The sequence below is a fragment of the Opisthorchis viverrini genome, assembly GCF_000715545.1.
Source record: "Opisthorchis viverrini unplaced genomic scaffold opera_v5_1, whole genome shotgun sequence".
In the NCBI taxonomy this organism is placed as follows: Eukaryota; Metazoa; Platyhelminthes; class Trematoda; order Opisthorchiida; family Opisthorchiidae; genus Opisthorchis; species Opisthorchis viverrini.
The window spans coordinates 9096070-9121279 of NW_008751657.1; the positions used below are offsets into that span (position 1 = coordinate 9096070).

The following is a 25210-nucleotide window of genomic DNA, read 5'->3' on the forward strand; positions in this document are numbered from 1 at the left end:
TAGAGATAACGTGCTGTTGTAGGGTGTAACTAGAGAAGTTCGTAAGTTTCGAATGCCCAATGGTCATCCAATCTCAATAAGAGGCATCCCAAACTTCAGCCGGTGTAAGCCATTACGTTATTATTACCGTAACGGCCATGTATAGAAAACGTCTGAGACGAGTTTTCAAATCAAAATATCGGCCAAGACCCGAGTTGATGGATGCCTAATTAGGATAAAAGATAATTTACTGTTATTACTGCAGAATGTGTTAAGAGACTACTGTGGGAGGTGTCTAGTTGGAAAATGATCCACCTGACGGCTATAATAAAGTGGGAAAATTCTAACACAGTGTAACACACTTGTGCGAGGAGTTTGTTTTAAATAAGTCGACTTTTTCAACAATATTAAGGGAGTCTGCGAACCATCAATCACTACAGAGAGTGTGATAAGATTAGCAAACAGGTAAAGCAAAGCCAGAGTATCATAGATATCATCAAATAAATCTGAACACCCAATCATTGAACGCGCACATCTGACACAAATACTCGTAGGGAAGCCTTTGAAGAGCTCCCAATATAGTCTTAGGCGCCCGCAAGTGTGTGAATGCAAAAGGTGCCTGACATTCACAAACTACTGGGGCACAACCTATTGCGCAAGCGTGCTGAGACGAAAAGACCGGTCAACAGAATCGGAAGCGCTTTTGAAGTTAAGAAAAACGAAGATCCTATGGCATCTATGCACATGTCTTTAATTTTGTACTTGATGGAGTGTGAAGGTGTTGTCCACACCGCCTTTCCTGTCGGAATCCTGCTTGGGGTACTGAGTTCACGTGCCATCGTAAAACGATGCCACAAAATGCAAATCAAAGCGTCTGGTTACAACGGGGTAAGGCGAATTCCTCAGTGATTGCCACATTCACTATGAAAACTGTTTCTGAGGTTCAGCATCACTATCGACCCATCCCTGTTCGTTTTACCGGTCTCTTTCTTTCAGATAGAGGCATATAAGGTAGACAACCACCGACTGAGGATCTTACCTTCATCTTTGAACGGAGTGGATGGAAGTAGGTCAGAAACAACAGCTCGGTGACGCTTGAGGATCAACTGGTTTTCGTTTATTCCGGAAACTATTTGAGGGCTCTAAGTTCACTGTCCAGGACTGTGTTGCGGGTTGGGAATCCGACTAAGCAACTGCAGAAGGCTGGTTGGGTTGTTTTTATACAGTCTACAGAAAATAATTTTTAACATTTGATGATACTCTCGGACTCATATTATTATTCTTGTAGTAGTTCAGTTATACTGTTCGATCTCAGGTGATCTGTTTTAGGCAAAAAGTTCTTCCGTGCAAGTTCACGAACGGTCTTCTGTTCTCATTAAGATAGTTGACCAATTCAATTAAGAAGGGTCGACCAGTGCATGTGTAACTTATCAGCACAGTTTTACAGTTGTCGCTTGAAATCACCAAGGGGTAGAGTGTTTGAGGCATATTAAATCTAAAAGCATGGTAAAACAATCGCCTACTGATACGGCTACGTTTAAGGTATCGCACATCGTGTATGAGGGACTAAGCCGGATTTGGGAGATGGATAACGGATATTGGAAGAATGAATCTACAACGAGAAGTATACAATGGGAAAATCGTTCGGATAAGAAAACAGCTGAAAAATAGGGTATTTTTATGAGTAGCAACGGCATTAGTGGGGTATACTGTGAAATCCCCAACCAAAACTATCTCGACGGATTTTGAGATATGCGATGTTGGAAGAGTGTCTTCTTCGTCACGACGGAGTGCGAATGGTTGTAGTGAAAAAAAATGACAAGTGGACTTTTTGAGTATCCTTTTCGGAAGTTTCCTCATCCAAGCTTTTTTCGCCTCTGGCAGCTTGTGGACAGCATATTACGCAATAAGCTCACGTTACATCACGTGGCCCACATGTGTCCCATGACTCGGTCGATGGATCTATTCAAACGCTCTTGTGGTCTGAACTAGTCGAGTTCCTGAATAGAATTATCACGAAAAATGTCTGAAGATTCCAGCGAACGGCCCGCTTTTAACTCTGTAGATGCCTATTATTCGGTAGCTCGCACACTGCAATGTAGAAAGGAGTACCAGCGGGCTTTGTTTTACCTTGCTTTAGTAAGTCGGAGAGCTTACGAGCCCTAATTTATAAGGCACTCAAGCAAAATGATAAACATATACCATCGTACCTACTACGTTCACTTTGTCATATGTATTTGTGTGAAACTGATAAAGCACTAACTGATGTGCAGACAGTACTACAGTACGAACCGAAAAATCCCCATGTAAGCCCTTTTCCCTGTTTGCCCTTCAAGCCTCATACATAGGCCTTACTGTTACTCGCAGAAATATACTACTTACGTGGGGATTTTGAAGAAGCATTGCAGACATTCCACCGAGGACGACTTCTGCGCCCAACCATAGAGCAGTTTCTTGTTGGTGTGCACAAGTGTGAAACAGCTATTCAGAACTCATGTACTGGTGGGTGATTCTTCCAAAAAGACAAACTCAGTCTACCTGGTTACCTACAGATTGCAAGATACGTCTCACAGCCGATTTGGACCTGACTAATTTTTATGAAGGAGCCTTTCCGGTATGTTGTATTCACTAGAAATTGAAAATTGGGAGCAAATTCTAAATTGTTTATCAACTTTACAACACAAATGCTTGGTTTTACACATCAAGAATTCACTCATTCTTCTAAAGCTTGATATAAAGTGCTCACTTTTGTAGCGATTTGATGTGTACTGGAAGGACTCTTCTTCAAAATGGAGTAATTCATGCTTTCTGTAGTGAGTAGTATAAAGAGTTCTGCGTCGACTGGGGTAAGTTTGTTAGAGACATGATCAACCATTTTTCACGTGTAGCCCAAGTTATGGTTAAGGGGTTGTTAGTTTTCAGTCGAACTTTCTTTAGAATTATTTGTTGCAATTTCTCTAGAGCATATTAAGTAGACCATAATATATTTTCAAATCAGTGGTATGTTATTCTTTTCATCATTACTCTGAGTTACAACCTTGGTTAACCATATAAATACAGCTATTCGTTATCGTTATACAGTAGTTTTAGTGCTTTTACGATGTCAGCGATTTTATACTGGCTTATCAGTTAAGCTGGGTGACAAGCTTCATAGTTTTCTAGGTATCTGAAGGCGTGCAATAAGCAAATTAATATACAAACACGTTCGAAGAATATCGACTGATGCCTTCAAAGCGTAGATTCGAACCCATTTCCCAAGCCGCCGGTCAGTTGGACGGAATTACAGTACAACTCTCAAAAGGTAGTTGGTTTATGAGATATGTACGTATCAAGACTTAGACGTTCGAACCACAACGTATAACTGCAAGAATTTATAAATAATAGAAAGAATAACCAAGCGAAAAACTGCTGGTGGTGGAGATTTTTTCGAAAAACAGCGTGCATATGATATTGCTAATTTGTCCTCATTTAACTCATGTCTGACACAAGGCTTGTCGTTTGTGATAAACAATGAATGAACCAAAGCTCATCACTACATTTTGACTGGGATCACATGCGGTAGGCCACTTCATGAGTTACATTCCTCGGCTGAGACAGGATGCGCTCTTGGTAAAGTTGAAAAACAACGCTTTGGTGACGATTATAAGGAGAATTTTCATTGCGAGACTGAAGCTTCTACTGAGGTTTGCGCCAAGACAGATGGTGTTACTCGGTCTTTGTTGTTGAGGTGGATACGCGGACATTCGTGCAAATAAGCGGTCAATTGCGTCTAGCCACTTAGTTACCCGTTGCCTTTCATATCCGAAAAAGAATATTCATTTTTGACAGATTGTTCCTTTGGTTTAACCACTTTTGACCCGTAAAACAGGCCAGGTGTAGGGCCGGTTACAACAGGTGTTCAGTTCTCCTGAGGTGTCCTGGTCATCAGTTATGTACTGGAAATCGTATCTCACAGAGGTCAGCGTTGTTTTCGGTGAGATGAACTGCATGTAACTGAGATTCATAGCCTAGTGTTGGCTTCGAAGGTTTGGGTTCCGTCGGTGTAACAGAGTTCCAGAAAGTTGCAGTTAGCCCTTTTTCCAAATGATGAAATACTTTTAAGATGTGACCATGATCTTCTAAGTGATTTAATGGCTATCACTCTAGACAGATTTTAGGGAAATGAGTTTTGGATGGTTAGCGTAATTCTCGCCTGTTATCACCAAGTAGTCCTATAATACAACAAAGAACACAAATGACCATGGATTTTGGACAAAGGAGTAATATCTGCGTTGAGATATGCCAAGTAACCACTCAGTTGATGAGTCTACTCAAATCCTCTCCCTTCAAAGCGCAAGAAAGCATCACGGAATGCGAAAATACTTGTCACCAGAGGGAAACCACCGGAGACACCGGAGGACTTGACACCATGGCCTACTACCCGACCAAAGGACATACAACGGAGGTTGATGGGACAGGGCTACAACGAGTTTACCTATCTTGAGAAAATGTTTGGCGATGAAAGTGAGTGACAGTTTGATCGCTGGCCTCGTATTTACTTCCTGAGTGAAGGGTGATTCCTGTACATCAGTGATAGTAGAATCGTATTAAGAGGAATACGGAGAGGAACTAATCCTTGGGGAGTTCATTGGTAAGAGTGTGTCTCGGGTAGAACATATCGAGTAGTAAACGGTATTCTCATTAAGTGACCTTTCAGTAGACCATACCCCGTATTCTGGGATGCTCTGGAATTTCTCTTGGGGTTGTCGTTGCAATGATAACCAGAAACAGTCCACTGAACCAAATAAGCACGGTCTCACACAGTCAGAAGCTCTCTCAAACGAAATTCTTTGTGTCTATCTTGATCCATAAACCCATGCGCAACGTACCAGTTAGTTGCATTTTGAAAATAAAGAGCGACCCTAATGACACACGCATTGTGAGACGCTGGACGTCAACGTACATCTGAAGTGTGTCAAACAGTGATGGAACCAGCCTCTGGACACCTTAGTAGATACAGACCGGCCGAACAGAGATCGAACCAATGGTCATTGCGTGACGTCAGCCACACTGGACTAACACACCAATCGTATCAGACTAACAGTTGATCTCATGTACGCGCCAATCGAAAGATAGGATGGTGAACCAAAGTGACGCCTTTATCGGTCCATACTCAGTTGACTATAACAGCGATTTGAAAAAGGCGGCCTCGTAATAAGATGGTATGCAACTTGGCTGCTCGACCAGATTTTCCAAACAACAAATGTTTACTCAGTGCAGGAGATTGCAAAGCAGCTGAGGGATAGTAAATCTCGGCTAAATGATTTTTTGAGAAGAATCAAAGAACTCGTTATAAAAAAAAGTGCACACGCAACTTCGTCTGGGTAACAATAATATGGAAGTGCTTAAGGAACAAATGTCTGTGCTTCATTACTCACAATACCACCAAATTTATTTCTCACGTAGTTTTGCCCTATAATACAAGATAAACTCACGATGTACGCCTTAATTACGGCAGGGTATTCGGAAGTACATCAGCACATCCACTGAGGAGAAGGCGTCGTGCATTCAGGGACACTTTGGTTCTCCTCATTGGTGTCCTCTGTCTAAGGGTTTCACTGTGGCATGATTGTCCTACTCATCACCATCGTTTACTCAGTGTCTCCCGTCCTAACTTGAAGTATTCTAATTTGGCTCGCGCAGAGGCTGGAAGACGCAAGTCTATCTCCTAACGGGGCTCAACAGAAGCGTCTATTCGTGACTGCATAAGGGTTCGAGTATTCGTCGTCTAACACGCAGTTTAAGCGTATTAGCACTGCTTTACTGGCGCCAGACACTCATAAAGACTACAAAGCAAACATGCTGGTGGCACAGATCTGCAAGCCAGCTGTTAGGTTTCGTGGGGCGAAATTATGGATTTTCTATCCACTTCACTAGTTCTCTCCAGAACAAAGTGATGTCGGTACACAGTCCTCAACTCCTGAGTGCATGCCATTCCTAAGCAAATAGTAACATCAGTTTAAAAGTTAACTTTCCAGGCTCCTGAATTTTTCCAAGATCAAGTATTGTCAGATATAAGTACATCTGAATGCACCGTGGCTTTTGTAGCAGTAAAATACAGGCGGTTGATTCCAGTCCCACCGCTCACCATATAGTAGGGTTAGGATTTCTGATTCTAGAGAAGTATGGATGTTCCCTCTATTTTGCCGGTGCGGTTAACTTTTTATTTTCCAAATTTTTGGTGGCACTTCGAGGTCAGTACTGGAAAGCCAGACCAAGGTCAAGTTTAGAGACAAGCAGTTCATGCCAAACGAACTCCGCAAAGCACTAAAGTCTTCCTCTTGGTTTCACTTATCATGTTCGCGAAAGGACACTCTCGTAGCGAGTTACGTAGCCGTGATAGTCCCTCCGAGATGACCGCGTTTAATCGATACGTTCAGACCCTAACTTTCTTCAGCACAATGGGCCCCACCAACTTAGTGGTGGTTGGAAGTGCCGATTCCTTCAACCCTACTAGATAGTGTCATTTTCTGCCGAAAGCAAAAATAAAAAAACAAGAGTCTTGCTTCCAAGAGGAGGCGTATTCTTCCGTATACTAATGGACAGACAGGTGAAAAGACAAAAACCACAATTAGTCGATCTTCTTTACTCCGACTAGCTATTCCGTCCTGAAGGCTGCTCTGAGATTAATGAAATTTTCCCCCAATCCAGCCACCCGTTTTTCCTAGAAGATAGACGTAACCTTCAACACTCCCGAGCTGAATATCCTTCTTAGCATTTTCAGTGAAAACTAGACTAAACCTCGTGGCACCAGGGCTTGTACCGCAGTCACTCATTCGAACTTAGCTTACTGAGCGTTTACAAAATTAACTAAAAAGGACATGAAATATCTCGATGGTGTATCCTCAAGAACGTAAATTGCCAGGTTAATCTGGGACCTTGAACGGACGCGTCATTTGTCAACGTTGGTTCAGCTAACTTTCAAAGTCTATAGAATTTGGATGTAACGGGGAAGTGAACTATTCCAGTAAATGACCACATGACAGCATCTTCTAGTCTCCATGTGTGTCCAACAAATCTGAGAATCTCATTTGGTTGGTCATCTTCACTCATGTGATGGAGGAAATCTAATAATTCTGGTCGCCAAAGATTCGCGAGTTGTTAGCCAGTGGTGTGCACCAAGGGGAATTCTGAAATTTCTTTCGGACGCGTACTGCCGTATACGTCAAATCTTATCTCACATTTCCTAAGACAGAATAATACCCAGGTATTAGTATTTTGGATTTTATGACGTCTACATATATATAAGAAACATTACTTTGGTATCTATTATCAGTTTTCAACTAAAGATTTGTTTAATGTGAGACTAAAATCGATTTTTTTGAACCATTTAGCAAACAGAATACAGGAACTCCAAAGCTTTAACCCGGACGTATTGCGTAAGTTGGTTTATGGATCTTCAATTCAATTTATTCATTTTATGACATATCCAGCCCATTTAAAAAGTTCTGATCTGCTGTATACTAGACAATAAAGTAAGTTTTCATCATGGTGTGTCACGAGTCTGTCACGGTCAACACGAGTGTTCTACGCTAATGAAGAACGGTACATTTGCGCGTTGCCTGAGAGAAATCTAGGACCATACCTGGTTTCGAACCTTCCCGTGCTCGTACTTTCTTTTTACGTTTACTCACCGAACTTATACTCTGGAATTCATAAAGGCAACAAAAACATTCAAGTAACACTAGGCATTGCTCTGTGCAAACTGATTGTGGTTTACCAACCACAAGTAGGCTTCAGGTGAGTCCGGTCGCCCACGGGTAAATCCACAGAGGATATGATTAACAGTGCATCCCCCTTAATATAATTAGAAGAATCATCCTAATTTAAGTTGGCTTGAACTTGTCACCTGTGGGTCGTATATCTAATCATTTTGGGAACTGGATAGCTAAGCATTGAAGACGATAGCTTTGATGCATTGGCGTCATTAACTGCACGTTCCGGCCATTTCCGCGAATGTCACTAACCATCGATAAGATGCATCCCGGGGCATCCAGGGAGGCCGCAATTTGCGACCCGACTAAGTTTACGGGTTAGTGTCCTTGTACTTCGTTGCCAGGTCATACACTATCTACCTCTCGGTCACTTCCACTCACCACAAGGCTGGGCAAAATGAGTTCTGTGAGGCAGATGGTCTTTTGGCAATCGGAGTGCATGTCCTAACGAGCGTAACCTACGAAGCGGGAGTAAGTCATCTTTCGCGAGGGAATTCCTTCTTCCTAAGACCACCTGACGTACCTTAACATTAATAATCCGATGTTCTCACCAGACTTGACCAATGATCCGGAGACAGCGATGGGCAATCACTGACATCTTCCGTATGTCCTCTGCACGTGGGGGCCAAGTTTCTGATCCATAAAACAGTATGCATTGCACTACCCTTGACAGACAAATCTCGCATCGGCGCCATAGGTGTCTGAGATTGTCAGTAGCCTCCATGGCCTTTCCGATTCGAGGAATAAACTCATCTTTATCCAGTCCACCGGAACTTATACAGCCTCCTAGGTGAACAAATTTATCTACCACGTCGATCGGCTCACCTGTAAGCATGAAGTTTGCGTTCGGTACCACACACTCTTGTGGTACCATTTCGCAGGTATAAAACGCATGCATTTGGGAAGGTCTGAACTAAGGAGAGCAATTTCCTCAGTGTATGTGAGTGAACGTCCCAGGAGCATTCAGACTCCCGAGGTTTCAGAGGCAAGCAGAGAAATTTCAAGCAGCATATCAATAACAAAATTGAAGAGCAAAGGTGAGAGAGGACAGTCTTGTCTTGCGCCAATCGACGTGGTGAAATCAGGTGAAAGCCTCCCGTATACCCGTATGCGTCCTCAGGAGTTCGTGTACAGTGCCCTCGTAAGGGACACAAAATTGGAAGGTACACTTTTGGTCGCCAGACAATATCAAAGCATCCGATGATCGACAGAATTGCAAGCAGCTTTCAAAGCAAGAAAAACGACCAACGTGGGACATCTGAAGGGGTGACGCTGTTCAAGAATTCGTCTCAATGCATCCTCAATCAGACTAAAACCCAGATTGATTCTCACGAATCTGTCTCTCCCGATCATCCATCAGCCTCTGCAAAATAATGCCAGAGAGCATGTTAGATGCGACGGATACCAGGCTGATACGACGTTGGTTCTTACATGACGTTCTTGCACCCGTTTTAAAGACCGGGATGGTAGTCGAGGAGTTCTCCATTCGGGTTCTGTTTTGTTCCAAACCCTCCGCAGTATGGTTGTCAGACTGTTCACCAGGATCTCGTTACCCTCTTCGAAGAGTGCGAGGTGCAGACCATCAGGGCCAGGTGTCTTGTCGTACTTCAGGATTGATACCTCTTGCCGCATTTTGGTTGTTTATTGTGGGTTGGTGTCAATATTCCATTTGAGTCCGCTGAATTCTTCCAACGGTTGTGTTAGAGGAGACCAGCTGATCTATTGTTTGAAGTGCTCAACCCACCACTCAAGACAACGACTGAGGGAGTCAATGGCCGTTTTGTCTTTTTCCCATACTGTTTCACCGAAACCTACCCTCTTTTGGCCAGTTGATCGAATCAGTTTGAACAAGACGTGACTGCTGTCTGCAGCGAAAACCTTCATCATCTCCTGGGTCTTCGATATCCACCAGCGTTCTCAATCATTCTCTAAGCTGCTGATTATCCGGTGTATGAGGGATCTGCGTGCGTCATCATAGTCACTAGGTGCTGGTATAGCCTTTCTGGTAGCAATCAGATCTGCTGATCTCAAAAATTTCCAGTGTTCATTGAGTCGATTCAGATGGGTCGGACCAACAGTTCTGAAAGCCGACAGCATTGGTTCTTTAACTCGCCTCCATTCATCCTCCAAGCAATCTTCGTGCGTTCCCAGTAGCTTTCTAGCCACGTCAGCCTGAGGGATCTGGTCATCATAGTCACTAGGTGCTGGTATAGCCTTTCTGGTAGCAATCAGATCTGCTGATCTCAAAAATTTCCAGTGTTCATTGAGTCGATTCAGATGGGTCGGACCAACAGTTCTGAAAGCCGACAGCATTGGTTCTTTAACTCGCCTCCATTCATCCTCCAAGCAATCTTCGTGCGTTCCCAGTAGCTTTCTAGCCACGTCAGCCAGATACTCTTCAGCTACGGAAGCTTGTCGAAGTTGATGAATGGGGCTGCTCTCTTTCGGTACATATTTTGCTGGCGGAAACTAAAGTAGTAACCGGGCATGCACGAGTGAATTTGCATACCCCAGAAGGGACGGTAATCCATCGCTAACTAATAGCCACGTGGTATAACTTAGTCCACGACTGTCTTGTGATAGGTGGCCTCCAAGTAACTTGATGTGAGCGTTTTTGTTGGAAGTTTGTACTGGCTAGAAACAGACGATAATCTGCACACATCTGAAGAAACCGCCCCCTATTATCCGTATGCACGGCCTCTTCCAGACTAAGTCGTCCAACTTGAGCATGCGTATCGTCGACCTTCTCTCACACTCCCTTCTTACAATGCAGTGCAATCAACCCATCTTTCCATGGCCTAGCAACTATTCCGTATTTAAACCTCTGCTCAGAAAAATAGACCTAATTGTCACTAACCAACCTCAAAATATCTGATCCACGTTGCAGCCCTTGGTGTCCGTACTCTACATCAGACTGGGCAACAGGTATTTCTTGTTGAAACTTTGCTTCCCCTCTCCATTGATGTATACTGTTTTTCCGGAATATGCATACAATATCCCACTTTGGTCGTGTTCCTCATGCCGCTTAGGACGAGCTCAGATGCTCCACATTTCACTGTTCGGGTATTTGGTGATCCTGACGCAATGGCTCGAGGTATCTACGGTGTGGGAGTGTATCTGGTTGTATTATTGTCTGTAACCGTTGTCACATAGTGAAGGAAAAAATGATATGTTGAGCCACCCATAATTGTAATTATTTCTAAGTTTAATTGGAAGATGAAATTTTTCAGTTGCTCGCCTGTACTCAAAATTTTGTATTATCAGACAGAAGCTTCAAGATGAGCTCGCAGTTTGCTTATGTTTTTATAGTATCATACCACTTCGATGGTGACTTGTGCATAATATCTATCCAAAGGAAATGTGAAACTAGTTCCACATGAAGTGACAGCGTTGTTCACTGAAACTCATATGGTATGGGAAATGCCTTGAGATCCGATGGTTAGTCGCACGCTATATAGACAAGCCAAGTTAGTGTCGACTGGTGGTTCATCTATTTCATCCAGATGTCCCGGTAATAACGTGTCTTCCGAACAAAATGCCAGCTGACCAGTCTTACTGAAAATCTGAAGAAAAAGATGCTCACGAGTTAAAGGCGCAAACAGGTTTGCGCGAAAAGAAACTCATCTCACTTTAGTTGGATCGGCTTGTTTGGCTTTGGGTGAAACTGCCATGCATTCGAGATAGAATCCCACATGAATATTAATTGCCATCTTATTTCTCAGTTTTCTATTGGTCTAACATGCGGACTTGTGTTAGGCTTTTAAGCGAGAAGACAACCATCTTTATCCTTCATAGTTCATTTTACTACTTATGAGAAGTGATCAGCTTTATTCTGCCCTTAGGTGGCACTCGAGTACTCGAGCAATAAAAATCGCGAAAGCCTATTTCCTGTATTCTGAAGATTGACAAATGAAAAAATGAACACTGACGTAGGCCTCACACTGAATCTCACGCGCCAGGGGCACAAATCTTCGAGCTAAAGGTAATCAGCTTAATGGCCAGCAGATGAAACGTCAGAAAGGATAAAAATGACACCACAAAGGTTTGAACCTATGCCCAATCACTCATTGAATCACTGAATCGCTGTTTACACCGAATCGTTTATGAGGAACTTTGTACACCCATCAGGTTCTGCTTCTGATGATTAGGAAAATTGGTCCTTTCAATTCCGATCATACGATTACGCTCACTAGTCAGCACGGATTCCTCTCTTTCTGACGACTGCCTGCTGAGGACGAAATCATATTTCGCATAAACCACACACAGATATATAAGCCTTTGTAATCAGTAAACCATGTTGTACCGACCTACTGAACGCGAAATCGGTTCAGGTTAATTCGTTGGACCAAAAGCGGTGTTCATCCGATTGTGTCCAGTCGGACACTTGCCAGAAGGCCACAGGTTTGAAACTATCTGGGGCTTCGTGAGTTGCGCACGGTTGATGACTCCCGATAGGGAAAAACAGCCACACAATGCTCCTCAGCTTTTTGGCATGGTTCGACATTGATGTCAGGGCAAGATTCACCGTGAAGAAAGTTGCCGAATCTCTTTATATTACCATCAAAATCATGTTGTCAACCACGGTTCTTCCCTTGAGCTTTTGATGATGATCATTTTTTCAACGAGCATGAAGTAATCAGTGTGTTTTTATTTGCTTTTTAGCTGAGATGAATGGGACTCTAAATCGATCCAAAGAGAACCGCAAGTCAGCAGTGCGATGCGGCACTTACCTTGACAGACATGCAGATCTGTTTCACAAACTTGATCCTGGCTTTCGACACACTAAGTCGGATTCATAGAATGTGCCAAGGGGTCAAGGTCAAATAGACTGGTGAACCGCAAACTTAAATGCTACCCCCATCATCTAACGCTCATCTGACGTCAGCACTCCTTTTCAGCAGTTAGTGAGCAAGCTGGGTTTCCCCGCACGATCTACACATAATCCGGGTTTTATTTACACGTCCGATATTGCCCATTTATTTAACGCTTGTAATTTACCTTTTCAACTGTTCACTCAACAGTGTATTTGTTTATTTTCCAAAAGGATTTTAGTCGTTTCTTCAACCCAAAATGAATTTTGCCATATGTTTCAAGGAATTCGGACAAGAAGCTTTACAAAAAATGTCATCATTAGATGCGGATTTCACCTTTCAACGATAAAGTGTTTGTCTATCCGGCTTGGTTACTGTTGTACCTTTGCTTTTCCCGTCACAGTCCTCTTTTACCTAACCAGTTACTTTGCTCCAGTCTCTATTCATTGTCCTGTTGCCAGTGACTGACCGCTTTCAGATCACCCTAGATCGTTAGTAGAACGACGTGAGTTGTCCTGTTTCCAGTGACTGGCCACTTTCAGAGCACCCTAGATCGTTAGTAGAACGACGTGAGCACCACTATCATCACCCCGATATAACGGTTGTTAGCACCACTACCGTGAACACCGAACTTTTTCGAAAGTTCAGACGAATTCGTCTACTGACCTAAAATCTAGGTCACTGACCATCAGTACAGGTGAATTACAAAAACGAGCTACTGTTAAAAACCAATTCTTATTAATGGACTGTTTTGTTCGGAACTGAATAAGAGATTCAAAGGATAAGACAAGGAACCAGATGACCGACGGTAATCTACTTGAGCAATGTCACATCAATGTTCCGTATCACAGTCCATTCGTCCATCTCCGGTGACGAGTCTGCTCGCAAACTCAATGGCAAATGTCTAGCGTGATTGGTATTTTTTAGTATAATGGGGCCATTTAGTGTAGATCAAAGATAAAGTGATCAGCTTCGGTCCGTGGTGTAGACTGTTTCAACTTTAACTGCATTTAACTAGGCGAACACTACTGAAGGTATCTTCAGTGCGGGTGATAATGCACTGAAGTGTTTTGCGGTTTTTCAACATGGGCGTAAGTGCAAAAGAATAGCTGGCTAGGGCTGGCTGAATAGAAGAGGCAAAAGCAAAGTAAACCAATCAGCTGAACAGACCAGGTTGTGCGTTTCTTTCAACATGGGCGTAAGTGCAAACCAATAGCTGGCTAGGGCTGGCTGAAAAGACGAGGCAAAAACAAAGTAAATTAATCAGCTGAACAGACCAGGTTGTGCGTTTCTTGGGCCAGAAGCAGGGATCATCCTACCTACTCCCAGGTATACTCAGCTCTAATCAGAACAGAAGGTCTTCAAAGACTGAAGACCTTAAGGAACAACTCAATTTGATCAAATCGTGAGCTCACTTCCCGCAATTATTAGCTCGCATTGGTGATCGATGATTTTCTGAGTGAAAAGTCAACACAAAAGTCAGGGGATCAGTTTGCCTCAATGCTTTCTGGATACCTAAATTCCGTCAAAATTAGACCCACTGACGGAGCGAATGCATTATCCACCTCCGGCTGATGACTCAAAGGTTGGTGCGTAGGGCGTCACATGATAGGCGCAAGAAACTAGGAAGAAAAGTGGACACATTTACCAAGATGATGCATCAGCCATCCGACAAACATGATAAGCTCCGACAGATGCGATGGAGTTCATGTTCATACGATGTGTCCTTTGGTTTCCTGTCCAACCTTTACAAAATCCCATTTTTCTGCATCCATGACTAGCCAAATTACCTGTGTGTGTCGAAAGGTTTTTTGGGGAATAATTTTAAGTGGAAAACATAAGTGGAAAACAAAAGTGCAGCCGGCTTGCTCCACTTAGATTAGAGTAGCTGGTCAGATGACATAGTCCATAGGGCCAGAGGGGGACGGAAAGACCTATGGTGCTTCATCCCCAGTTAATTAACTTTATTCTTGCTAAAACTGAGTTTGTGCACCATACCACTAAGCTCGAAAATTCACCGTGAATACTGTGAAAAGTTACATTGGTTTGCAATACAAAAACCACCAGTAATCCCTTTTTAGGCATTCCAAACAAAACTATACAAGCGCACACAAACGAAGCAAAGTCCTTGGTAGCATCCCCAGGAAATTGGTAACTCTAATTCGAAAGGGATTCAGCATAAAGCGTGGTGGGAATAAAGGGGCCGTTGAGGAATTCATACAACAGATCTTTGAGAAAAAGGACAGAAATTTTACGCAGATCAGTTCAGTGTTGGGGTGTGTTAACTTGATGCACACGACCAGAAGAATATTTGTTACTGCTTTCCTTCGGTCCATTGACATTTAGGTGGGTTGTGTATATTAATCACAGGCAAACATGAAACTCTACTCCATATTTATGACAAACGGACACCTGGTTTTATTAAGTTTCATTGTGAGGATCAGGACTATATTCAACTTCGCTTTAATGAAACATTGGCTGATCACCCCCTTACCTACATTTCGTCATGAGGGTTAATAGATTTCCCACACTCCTTGGCACAATCCTAATCTACTTTCATAGTTGTCAGTTGTTGGTTGTCAGTTCAACGTCACTAGATGTACAACGTCAATTCAGACAAGTGGTGGACCGTACTCGTCGACGGGGACAGCTAAATCACTAGCAATGAAAGTTGTGTGCGCGATTGTGTGTACACCCAACACACCACTCGTCTTCCAGAAAACATGGTATCTAAGCTTATCGGCGTGCCATAAAATTCTGCACAGTTGCCACGTGTGTATCTGGGAGACAGGCACAGAATTAAAACCCACATTCTCCAAGCGATGTAAGCAAATGTCGCTTCAGGCGGATACCTGAAGGAATGAACAAAAGACCCGATGATTAGCAACAACATATGGCGTGCCTCTTTATGGCTCAAGTAGACAGGTAAACACTACTCCATACCTCGTCGCAAAACGGGCGTCAAACTGTGAGTGAGGCAGTGGTAGATTATGCCCCAGCAGGTAATTTGAAATTTCACGGTTTGTAGCCCCAAGAAAACAAGATAGAAGTAAACGGCTTTTCCACCCGCCAAATTTGTACGATTTATTTTCTGAATGTCTTATGTCAGTGTGTCACACCAGCCACAAATCTCGATGGAGTTCGGAAGGCCCAATTTACCACCGATCATATCACAGAAGGCAAAGTTTATAGTCCCGTAAACTGACAAATGATAGAATGTTGAAATAATCTCTAAGCCAGGTGTTTCTGGTTTAAGGCAGTTTGTTGTTATTTTGGCATTTCCTGTTGGTTCATGTTTAATTTGAAAAAGATGCATTCGATAAGACCCTCCTCATCCACCATCATACACTCCTTTATTCTTTCACGGAACCAGCGTAGTGGTAACGTAGCGATATACCATGACTGCGTGATTCTACTTGCGGAACTTTGCGAAAACTGGGTTGGCTTTCACCAGGCCACCTGTACGTCGGAACGGTGAAATTCCACGCATCAAACATCTGGGGGACGTTAGGTAAAAGCGACTTGGTCTGTATAGGTGAATCCAAAAAAGAGAAAACTTTTAGGCCATTTTCGAGGGTTGACACGACTATGAAAGCTGCCTTAGGCAAGTGGAAGATGTCGTACACCTAACCTTACTATCAGCCTGAGGGCTTCATTTCCTGCGAGTAGTTAAAAAAGGACAGCTTCTAAGTGGCTCCTCAGAAAAGTTCGCAGGAACCACAATCAACCACTAGTGACCGGTTGCTACCTTACGGCCCTAAGTCACTCCGAAACGCGCATCCAAGCTGACCAGCTCACCTCTGTGGGGATTTCTGTTCGATTTATTAACTCACGTAGGCCTATCGGACTGCCCATGAGTAGTCAAGTGATTTTGTACAATTTGCATCCACATCACATTCCTTCGGAAATACTTTTTTCTGTTCCGAAACTGTCACAAGCTGTGACAAAAGGAGACCTACCATCACATTCTAGCTTTAGTCCAACTGAAGCTCATCAGCAGTGCATTTTTAGCTCTGAATCGACCGCTTACCAAACAGCCGGCCTTCCATTTAAGAGTGTTATCAACACTGCACTAGAAGCCACACATGTCAGCCTACAAACAAGTTAATCTTTGTGGATGGTGATGTAAAGCAGTCCACTTAAGACGTTCTTGAGTGTATGCACAAATCACACCAATCTCCCCACCTCCACAACAAGTTTTACAGGAACGCTGTACACAAGTCCACTTCAGTTGAGAAATGATCTCTCTCGAAATCTGTATCGTTTCTAGTTTTGCATACAAAGGGGCCTATTGTAACGATAAAGGTTAGTTGAAATAAGTTTAGCTAAAAGTTATGCACATCCTAGTGAGAAACTTTCTGAATTCAGGGGACAGAATATTTAAGCTTTAACCTAATCCCCTAGAGAGTTTGAACGTTAGCGTGTTAAGTTCATGACTGCACTACTCAAAAAATGAAGTCGAGTGGCCCAGTAGATGATCTAGTAGGCCGAATAACCACCCACTCTGAATCTAACCACCTAATGTTTGAACGTTAGCGTGTTAAGTTCATGACTGCACTACACTACTCAAAAAGTCGAGTGGCCCAGTAGATGATCTAGTAGGCCGAATAACCACCCACTCTGAATCTAACCACCTAATAAGCGGCTTAATTTTTTCGCTGAGATTAATCCGTTAGCACTTCGGTTAGCGAGGTATCAAACTTATCACTATTCTGGTTAAGATGAAACCATATAGTGTTGTTCACTGATCTCAAGGATCAATGAAGCTTCAATCCTGCTGATCACCCAGTGGATGATCTAGTAGGCCGATTAACCACCCACTCTAAATCTAAACACCTAATAAGCGGCTTAAGTTTTTCGCTGATATTAATCTGTTAGTACATCGGTTAGCGAGGCATCAAACTTATCACTATTCTGGTTAAGATAAAACCATATAGTGTTGTTCACTGATCTCGAGGATCAATGAAGCTTCAATCCTGCTGATCACAAGGGAACCCCAACCCACTTCATTACTTGGTTATGGCTTTAGAGTCATCCACAACTGGATAGACCCACTCCTCAAAGTACTCAAGTGAACTAGGTGTTCAGTGATGTGGATACCTGTCAGATCAACTTCTCAGTTGAGGGCCAAGAAACTGGGCGGGATTCCGTTATCAAATTAATGAATGTATAGTTCGCGTGAATTTTCATTGCTGAATTTAGATGTACCAAGCCAGTATTAGGTCCTTTGAATGTAAAAAGGCTTCCGGATAGGAACACAGTATGCAGATCGTTTTTAAAACCAAAGTATTGTAAAGATGTGTACAATGTGCACTAATAAAGCTGGCAGAAAGTTAGATCGGAATCACACAAAACTAGCCTCTCCGTAGGCTGCTGAAACATAGCGAGCTGCGTCCCACTTTTTTTCCGCGGCTTCTGTCACCAGTCTCTTGCCTTGCTTGGCACGTTTCCTGGTACTGTGCTGCCAGAGTTCGTTATTCTCCTGTTTGGTACTCACTTCAGAGCTTTCTTCGTCAGTGACCTGTAGGTTTTCCGCACCGGTCACACCAGAGTCTGCTACAACCAGGTCTGTTGACGCAGTTGCTCCGTGCTCACTTTTCGGGTTGAAAAGCTGCTCACCGCGATGCTCTGACTTCTTTCTACTGAAGTCGACATGTTGGGATTTGGATTTGGGAAACCGACCGTTATACACACCGAGGTCCGCTTGTTTTATATCGTAGTAAGTGTGAGACTGCAGCTGATACTTTGCTGATCCATTACCGTAGTGGATTCCATCCATATTTTGAACGCTTTTAGTCATCGACCGGTAGTTTGGTGCTTTGAGAGGGCGTGAACTGTAAGTCATTAGCTTTTCAGCCATCAATTCATCCACGTTTGAGACTGTGTTTGATGGGGCACAGAGCTGAGAATAAGTGTTGTGCCTCATGTTCATTGCCTGTGGCTGTGATCGAGAATGTTTGTGGGATATCTGTATGCCTGACCCTGGAGTGGTTGACATAGCGGCCAACGTATTCATGTGTGTCAACTGAATACGATCGGACTGTTGGTGCCTCAGTTCTGCAACTGGTGATCCCATCATTGCCAACGGGCTCATCATTGTATGAGGTGACAGTCGGTAAACTGGTAAGTATCGATTGGGAACCTCAGTGGTGACGAGACCCAGGTAGTCCAACGTTTGGTAATCATCTATGGAGGGAAAACAAGGGAAAAACTTATGATACACATCATTTTCACATTAGGAATGCAGATGACAGCATTAAACAGGCTATGTAAGGTAGCCCATGTCAAAAGAATGTCTAAACACGCTGGTCGCAAAAAAACATACATTGGTCCTTCAACCACTGTACTGCATATTAACATGTATCAAACGTGTTCACATAAGTACTTAGAATACTGTGAGCTGGGATTTCTTCCCTCGAGTAACGTCAAAGCAGAGCAGGACTGAAGAGCTGTTTCATCCTTATTAGGTTTTATCAGCACTGCGTGCAACGCGAATCTCTCCAGGAAGATTCGAACTCGTGACCTCACACTTAGCAGTAGCAGACCATACCGCTAATTTATGCCTTTCCCATGTGCTATCGAACGGCACATTTCTATCACAGGTAATGCACAGTGAAATATGGAACCAGTGTGTTACTGAGCACAATGTAGCCGCCTGCATTGTCAGACTTAAAAGCCATGTTTATTCATCGGGCAAATATAATATGAGTTAAGTTCTCATGAAGAGAAAATCTGAGAAGTGCATCCGAAAGAATGAGCTGATGTGCGTCGATAAGTGTAATAAGTCTTCTGGTTCAGATGTAAGCAAGAACATGAGGAGATCCGAAAATTTTATATCCATATGTCTGTGAGAAAAACAATCCGCAGGATATTGTACAACAAAGTAAAAGCACGGCTAAACGAATGCCCTACCCAGCACGTCCTGGATACCATCAGAAAAATAGTGTGATAAGCCAACGCGAGCTTCACCATTCCTTGTGGCAACTTGTGGTGAATAAGATATGTTTCAGTTCCAGGAAATTATAACAGTACGCGCCCTCGATGTGTCAAAGGTTACAAACTCATAGGCTAATCTGTGATCACGCATGTAACAAACTAGACAGCAGTAGTAGAGATTTGCAAGAAAATTTGGTCTTTGTAAATCTGACTGGTTTTTGCCTAAAATATTTTGAGACTAACTTTGTTCTGTGTCCCATAACAAATAATGCTTCAGAAGTAGTAGATCAAACGTCCCAAGTGATAGTAAAACAAAACGTTTTTTTTTCATCAAAGTTCGATTTTCACAACAAAAAAAATGCAGTGCTTTAGAATTTTCCGCCTGATTTTTCGATGAGTATTGCTTAAGTTGTACGGTTATTTTGATTAATATTACTGTATCTTATAGCCCCAAAGTAGTTTGGCTAATTTGATTTCCGATTACACGACGCGTGGGTTGTGGAAGCGACGTTTTACTTTCGGTGGGAGGAGAAATTCACGGATGAACGCAGAGTTGCACTATTGAACGTAGGGTTTTTAGTCCCTACCATGTTATCATCAAACTGTTTTTTATTCGCTAAATTTGGCTCCCTGATTTCTCGTCGGCATTAATGGCCTGCCTGTGTGGTAATCGTTTCTTAATTCTAAAAAAATCTACAAGTATCCAGTAGACTGACTGCTATTGATGTGCACATCAGCAAGTGATATCAACCGGCCAATGATAATACACTTTTTCCTATTCAAGGAAGCTAAGGGTTGTTACTGAAGTTCTTACTGACCAAGACAAAATCTCTAGAGATGTCCGTGGGTCGGTTAACTGTCAGCAGTGACATTTCACCTAAGGTAGGGGTTCACAACCACTCGGTGGGTTTTCCACAAGATTCAGCCCATCAAAAGATGGGCTTTCTCTACAGTTTCAGATGATTATCATGGAAGCAGACGTACTAGAGAAAGTGCAAGCCTCTGATCACATGGCCACTGGCTTCACAAAGGATGGTTGTGCAAACATTTGTTCCAGTAGCAGAAAGCAGAAAAGTGAATGGATAAACTATATTATCAGAAATTACTTCCAGTATACATGATAGCCCATCGTTTAAAAAACAAAAAAAACCGCCCGAATAACCAGTGGTTTTACCAAAATGAATCTAAAAATAACGCTTGGCCTGTAAAATGTGTGCACAAATTGATTGCCATCATGACTGGCTACCTACTGATTAGGAGCGCTTTGGTTTTGTCCACTGAAGTCTGTTTTAATCATAAATTCCTTTCGTTGAACAACAAGTTTGTAAAAGAGGAGGTTTTCACTAGCCTCTTCTGAACAACCTCCTACAACATCGACAACCACACTATGAGCCTGATTCAAGGATTCTCAATCAGAGGCATCCACTCAAACCTTCTGGCCAATAGACCATGAACAACCAACAGTTTGGGTCAATTCTCTAAAGAAGAAAAGCTAGTGTATCTGATTTTATCGGTTTCTATTGTGCCAATAGCTCTAAAGATCCTTATTAGTTGGGAGATCTGTCACCTTTGCCTGATTATCAAGATACCGAAACCCATTATCCACTTTGGTCCCTGGCAGTAATTCCGTGTCCCTTCCAGTCGCTAGAGTTCTACCACACAAAACCGGCCGAGAAATTTGAATAAAGCTTGCATGCCGCAAAAAGGTAAGCCATTTTTGGAAGCATTCTTCTTTCTTACCTTTTATCATTTTGTGAGGAAGTGAGCCAGTAGCAGCGATTAAAAGAACATCTCTTCCGAATGCCGGGAAAAGAGGGGCAATCGGAAGCCAAAGAGACACCAAATGAAGTTGACCCGCCAAGTAACCCATGATCACACTAGAATATAAGCTCACGCAACAAGTGGTTGAGACAAAACTATCCAGCAAGCAATCAAGGCAAACATTTGGCCTTCAGAAGCTGGAGAAATGCGGTGGAACGTCCATCCTTTCTTTCGGCCGGAGGCATCGGAATACCAAGGGCTTGCGCACAGGCAAGCCCTTGGCTTGCCTAAGCAACTAAGGATTACGTGGCAATCTTTAATCCAGGCGATAAATATAGGATCGCATCTGAGAACTATGGTGTGCATTCGAGTGAACGTTGGCCCGGATTTCGGTGCAGATTTCGCCCTGAGCCTAGAAGCGCGGTGCAGCCCTCTCACCCTAACAAAGAATGGTGAACAGTGCTCATCTCACAAAGTTTCGAACCGCCAGTAGTTTGAAAACAACCTTTCGGCTGATTAGCAGAGTCGTTAACTTGCAGGTTACTGTGTCACTCATCCTTCAGTCTCGGAATCCACATAAGGTGACCACATCGTGACTGGTGCAGCAAGTGAAGCCAGACTTCTTGCACTCTTTTCGTTTGTCGGATGTTGATAGCCAGCTCATTTTATGTTTCGAAAGGATAAGAGTAAATGAAATGCCCATCCATTTGAATGGATAAGATAGACTAAATTTGACAAGTTCGGTCTGGTATTGCTTCAAATGTTAACCCTTCAGTTTTCAGGAAGCAAAGCATCGAACATTCTTCAATCAAAGTGCTTTTCTGAACAGATGAAAATTTGAGCAAGGAAACTTTCCTGATTTAAGAGCTGAATGTATTTCTAACTGAGGTAATCGGCTTCCAGGCCATAGATGACCTTTGTTTCTGGATACAGTCAAACATCCTAGTGAAGGATGCGAATTTGGCAACCGACTTCTATTACTATGATTTCCCCCTGTAAAAGAGTTTTCGACTTGCTTAAAGCTACCATGGAATAATTACTGCATCCGCGTCAAGACTAATTTAAATTAGTTCTGATATGTCGAAAACGCAGTACTCGTCATTAGAATCTATTTAAGTCAGGGGTTCTCAGAACGGCGGTAGAAGGAATTTAAGTAGGGATTTCAGCTATGACGGATGGCATAAATTCGTAGGCGAATGTCCATGGTCGGTTTATTAGAATGTCGAATGCCATTTTGTTTCGCGTCCTCCACGCGAGGGGGTATTGTTGCGCCAGTTTTCAAAATACAGTCCAAATTTACTTTTGCCTAAAGTAGTTGACTTGTGTGTGCGAACAAACCTAGATGGTCTAGACCCAAACACTAGTAGTGGACTCGTAGTCGCAGCACAGCACACACCTCTGACGGTAGAGGTTTTTTTGACTAATCGCGTCCTCTTAGTTATAACTGGATGGTTAGGTTAGTTTGGTCGCAAATACTATTTGCCCAGGGTGGGCCTCGAGAACGCCACTGCGAGTTCAGTGCGTTACATGGCAGTAAGAACTCGTCAACACTAGCTGCACACCTTCTTGGCGCCAAGACACCACATTGTTTCCGAGAATGGCTATGCACTAGCCCTATCAAGACAAAAAATAGTCTTGGTATTAGCAACTTGAGCTTTCTATACAACTTATCTGGCGGAGGATATTCTTAGTGTAGTCAGTATGATTATTTGTTTATTTATGATTCTTCCCTTATTTTCAACCAGACTGTATTTCACAATTTGAGTAGCGTGAACTATTTTGAGTGAAAGCGATCTGATATCAGTCCGCTGGACACAGTCATCCTACCGGCTGTTTGGATTGATCCTTAAAGGCATGACACTAACCCGAACCTAATATCAATATTCTCCCGAATAGCGGTATATCTACGAAGAGTTCAAACGGTCAGTCATGCCCGACGGGAACCCTGTACAACAACCCGGAAAAGTGCTCTTCATCTGCAAGTGTCTTTTTAGTTGTGATGCTTTCAAATTGAATTAGTTGCTGATTCGTTTATATTTTATTGTCTATTTGTTTAATTTATGCTGAAGGTGGCAAAGGAGTCTTGCATAAGAAGCCAAGAGGGACGCTGGCAAAAAATGTTAATGGTCAGCTTTTTGATCATTTTAAAAAAAATAGTTTGTTGGCTCAGGTTTGGCAGCATATATTTTCTTACAAGCAGAGTAAGTAAGGCCTGAGATGCATAACATAGTTGATATTATCATCCTAGAGTAATATCAAATAATAAAATATGAAGTCACAATCTGATCAAGAAGCTTGAATGGAAAGTTTTATTCTATCCAGGTTAGCAGCCAGCATATATTCAGCAGGTATAAAAAATGCAGCTTTATCTTGCATAATATACCAGTGAAGATAAAGTTTACTCTACACAGTCCTTTTTTGTTGAGCCCAGTTGAGCGTTTGCACAATTGTCGGATACTTACTTGTCGGTATATCCAAAGCAATTTTCTATCACCAAGTAAAGAGCAGAAGTTGATAGAACGGTATACGGACATCTGTATAAACTTATTGTAACTTTTCCGGCAGAAGAAATATGAATTAATGCTGCAGCAGACCTCATATATTAGTTCAGCGCTGAGAAGATATAAGCACGCTACCTAATCAGTTTCTCGACAGTTTCCCCATGGGAAAATGAGTCGCAATATCTCGAAAAAAAACTGATGTGAGGCGAAGTAGATCGGATTAGCCTCCGATTGAGTCATTTTGTAAACAAAAAACAAATGTAACGGTACCTTAAGAATCAAAGCCATGTGGAACCATATTTATTACGCTTTGTTTGGGATCAGAGAATTATCCTAAAAACGAGGATTTTGTCAGCCATAAAAGAACAACGTATAATAGGTCCCAAGTTTGCGACCGATTTCCGAGGCGTTTTATTCACTGCGATTTAGGGGTGAACTTTTTGGTATACAGCTCCACTGGTGCCGCCTCACGAAAGAATTGACCTTTGATTGTCGCCTAGGGTGTTTATAACCATAGGACCTCTAGGAAGGGTTTTATAGAAAGGAGGCGGTTTTGTCCAAACCTTCATTTGCTTCCTTCGGACAGCGGTGTATGGTACTTTACAATGTGAACTGTTGCTATTGGTCTATCCCTTCTTATTGACGCGTTTATAATGTTCAATATCCTCAAGCCTGAAATCTCTACGGAATTCGGTCATCATATCTAGCTATGAGACTTCCTCAAATTCTTTAGAAATTCTGATGAATGTCTAGTTCATCAAACTGATTTTTACTTGACTTTTTAGCCTAGTTCTGTGTATCTACGTGCCACATGGACATTTGACCTGCCATACAACCAGAATTCCTGTCAGGCTAAAGGCCTCAGCAGCAGTTCATCAAATACTCTTCACAAGACATGTTTTACTTTTGTTGTAAAAATCATGAGTGATCCATCATAAATCTGTCAAAAAACGTTTGCAGCGAAATTACTTCTTTAAATGGCACATCTACTCTCGTTTTTTGCTGCAGAATTGACCGAACAGAATGCCTTCAGTAATTTGGTGACACTAACAGCACACGTGTGCAGCATGATCTATCTTAGAAAAGTGTGTAATTTTTCCCAGCATAACGTGCTACTTGTAAGGTTGATGAGATCTGTTTGACAGCCATGCTGTAAAGATGGGATTCGCCAAGGTAATGCGGAATGTGTGGGGAATACAGAACACGAAAGAATTTATCTACAGCGCACCGGTCTCTAGTGACCACTTTTCAATGATAACTGCGTTTCATTCAGCAAGCCATATTTCTGTTGCCATCTTTTCACCAGCCATAGCCACGGTGAATTCATCCCCATGTGAGCTGCTATACTGTTTTGTACTTTGTACTACTGCAAATACTACTGTAATACTACTGTAATACTGTGAATACTATCGTAAATAAGGCCTAGCGAAAACGACAGCTTCATTGCTAACCCCATATTCGTGCACAA

General features: G+C 42.6%; 2 protein-coding genes across 2 annotated transcripts; one reads left to right on the plus strand and one right to left on the minus strand.

Annotated features, from left to right (window-relative positions):
• Positions 1-971: 971 nt before the first annotated feature.
• Positions 972-8082, minus strand: T265_00158 (hypothetical protein; the record flags this gene model as incomplete). Its single annotated transcript, XM_009163815.1, has 2 exons — positions 972-1108; positions 7986-8082. The coding sequence occupies 2 exons, from the start codon at positions 8080-8082 to the stop codon at positions 972-974; spliced, it is 234 nt and encodes a 77-aa protein (XP_009162079.1).
• T265_00159 (hypothetical protein) lies at positions 2161-12940 on the plus strand (the record flags this gene model as incomplete). The annotated part of the gene is made up of 4 exons (XM_009163816.1): positions 2161-2481; positions 2532-2593; positions 4311-4482; positions 12396-12940. The coding sequence occupies 2 exons, from the start codon at positions 4428-4430 to the stop codon at positions 12530-12532; spliced, it is 192 nt and encodes a 63-aa protein (XP_009162080.1).
• Positions 12941-25210: the final 12270 nt, after the last annotated feature.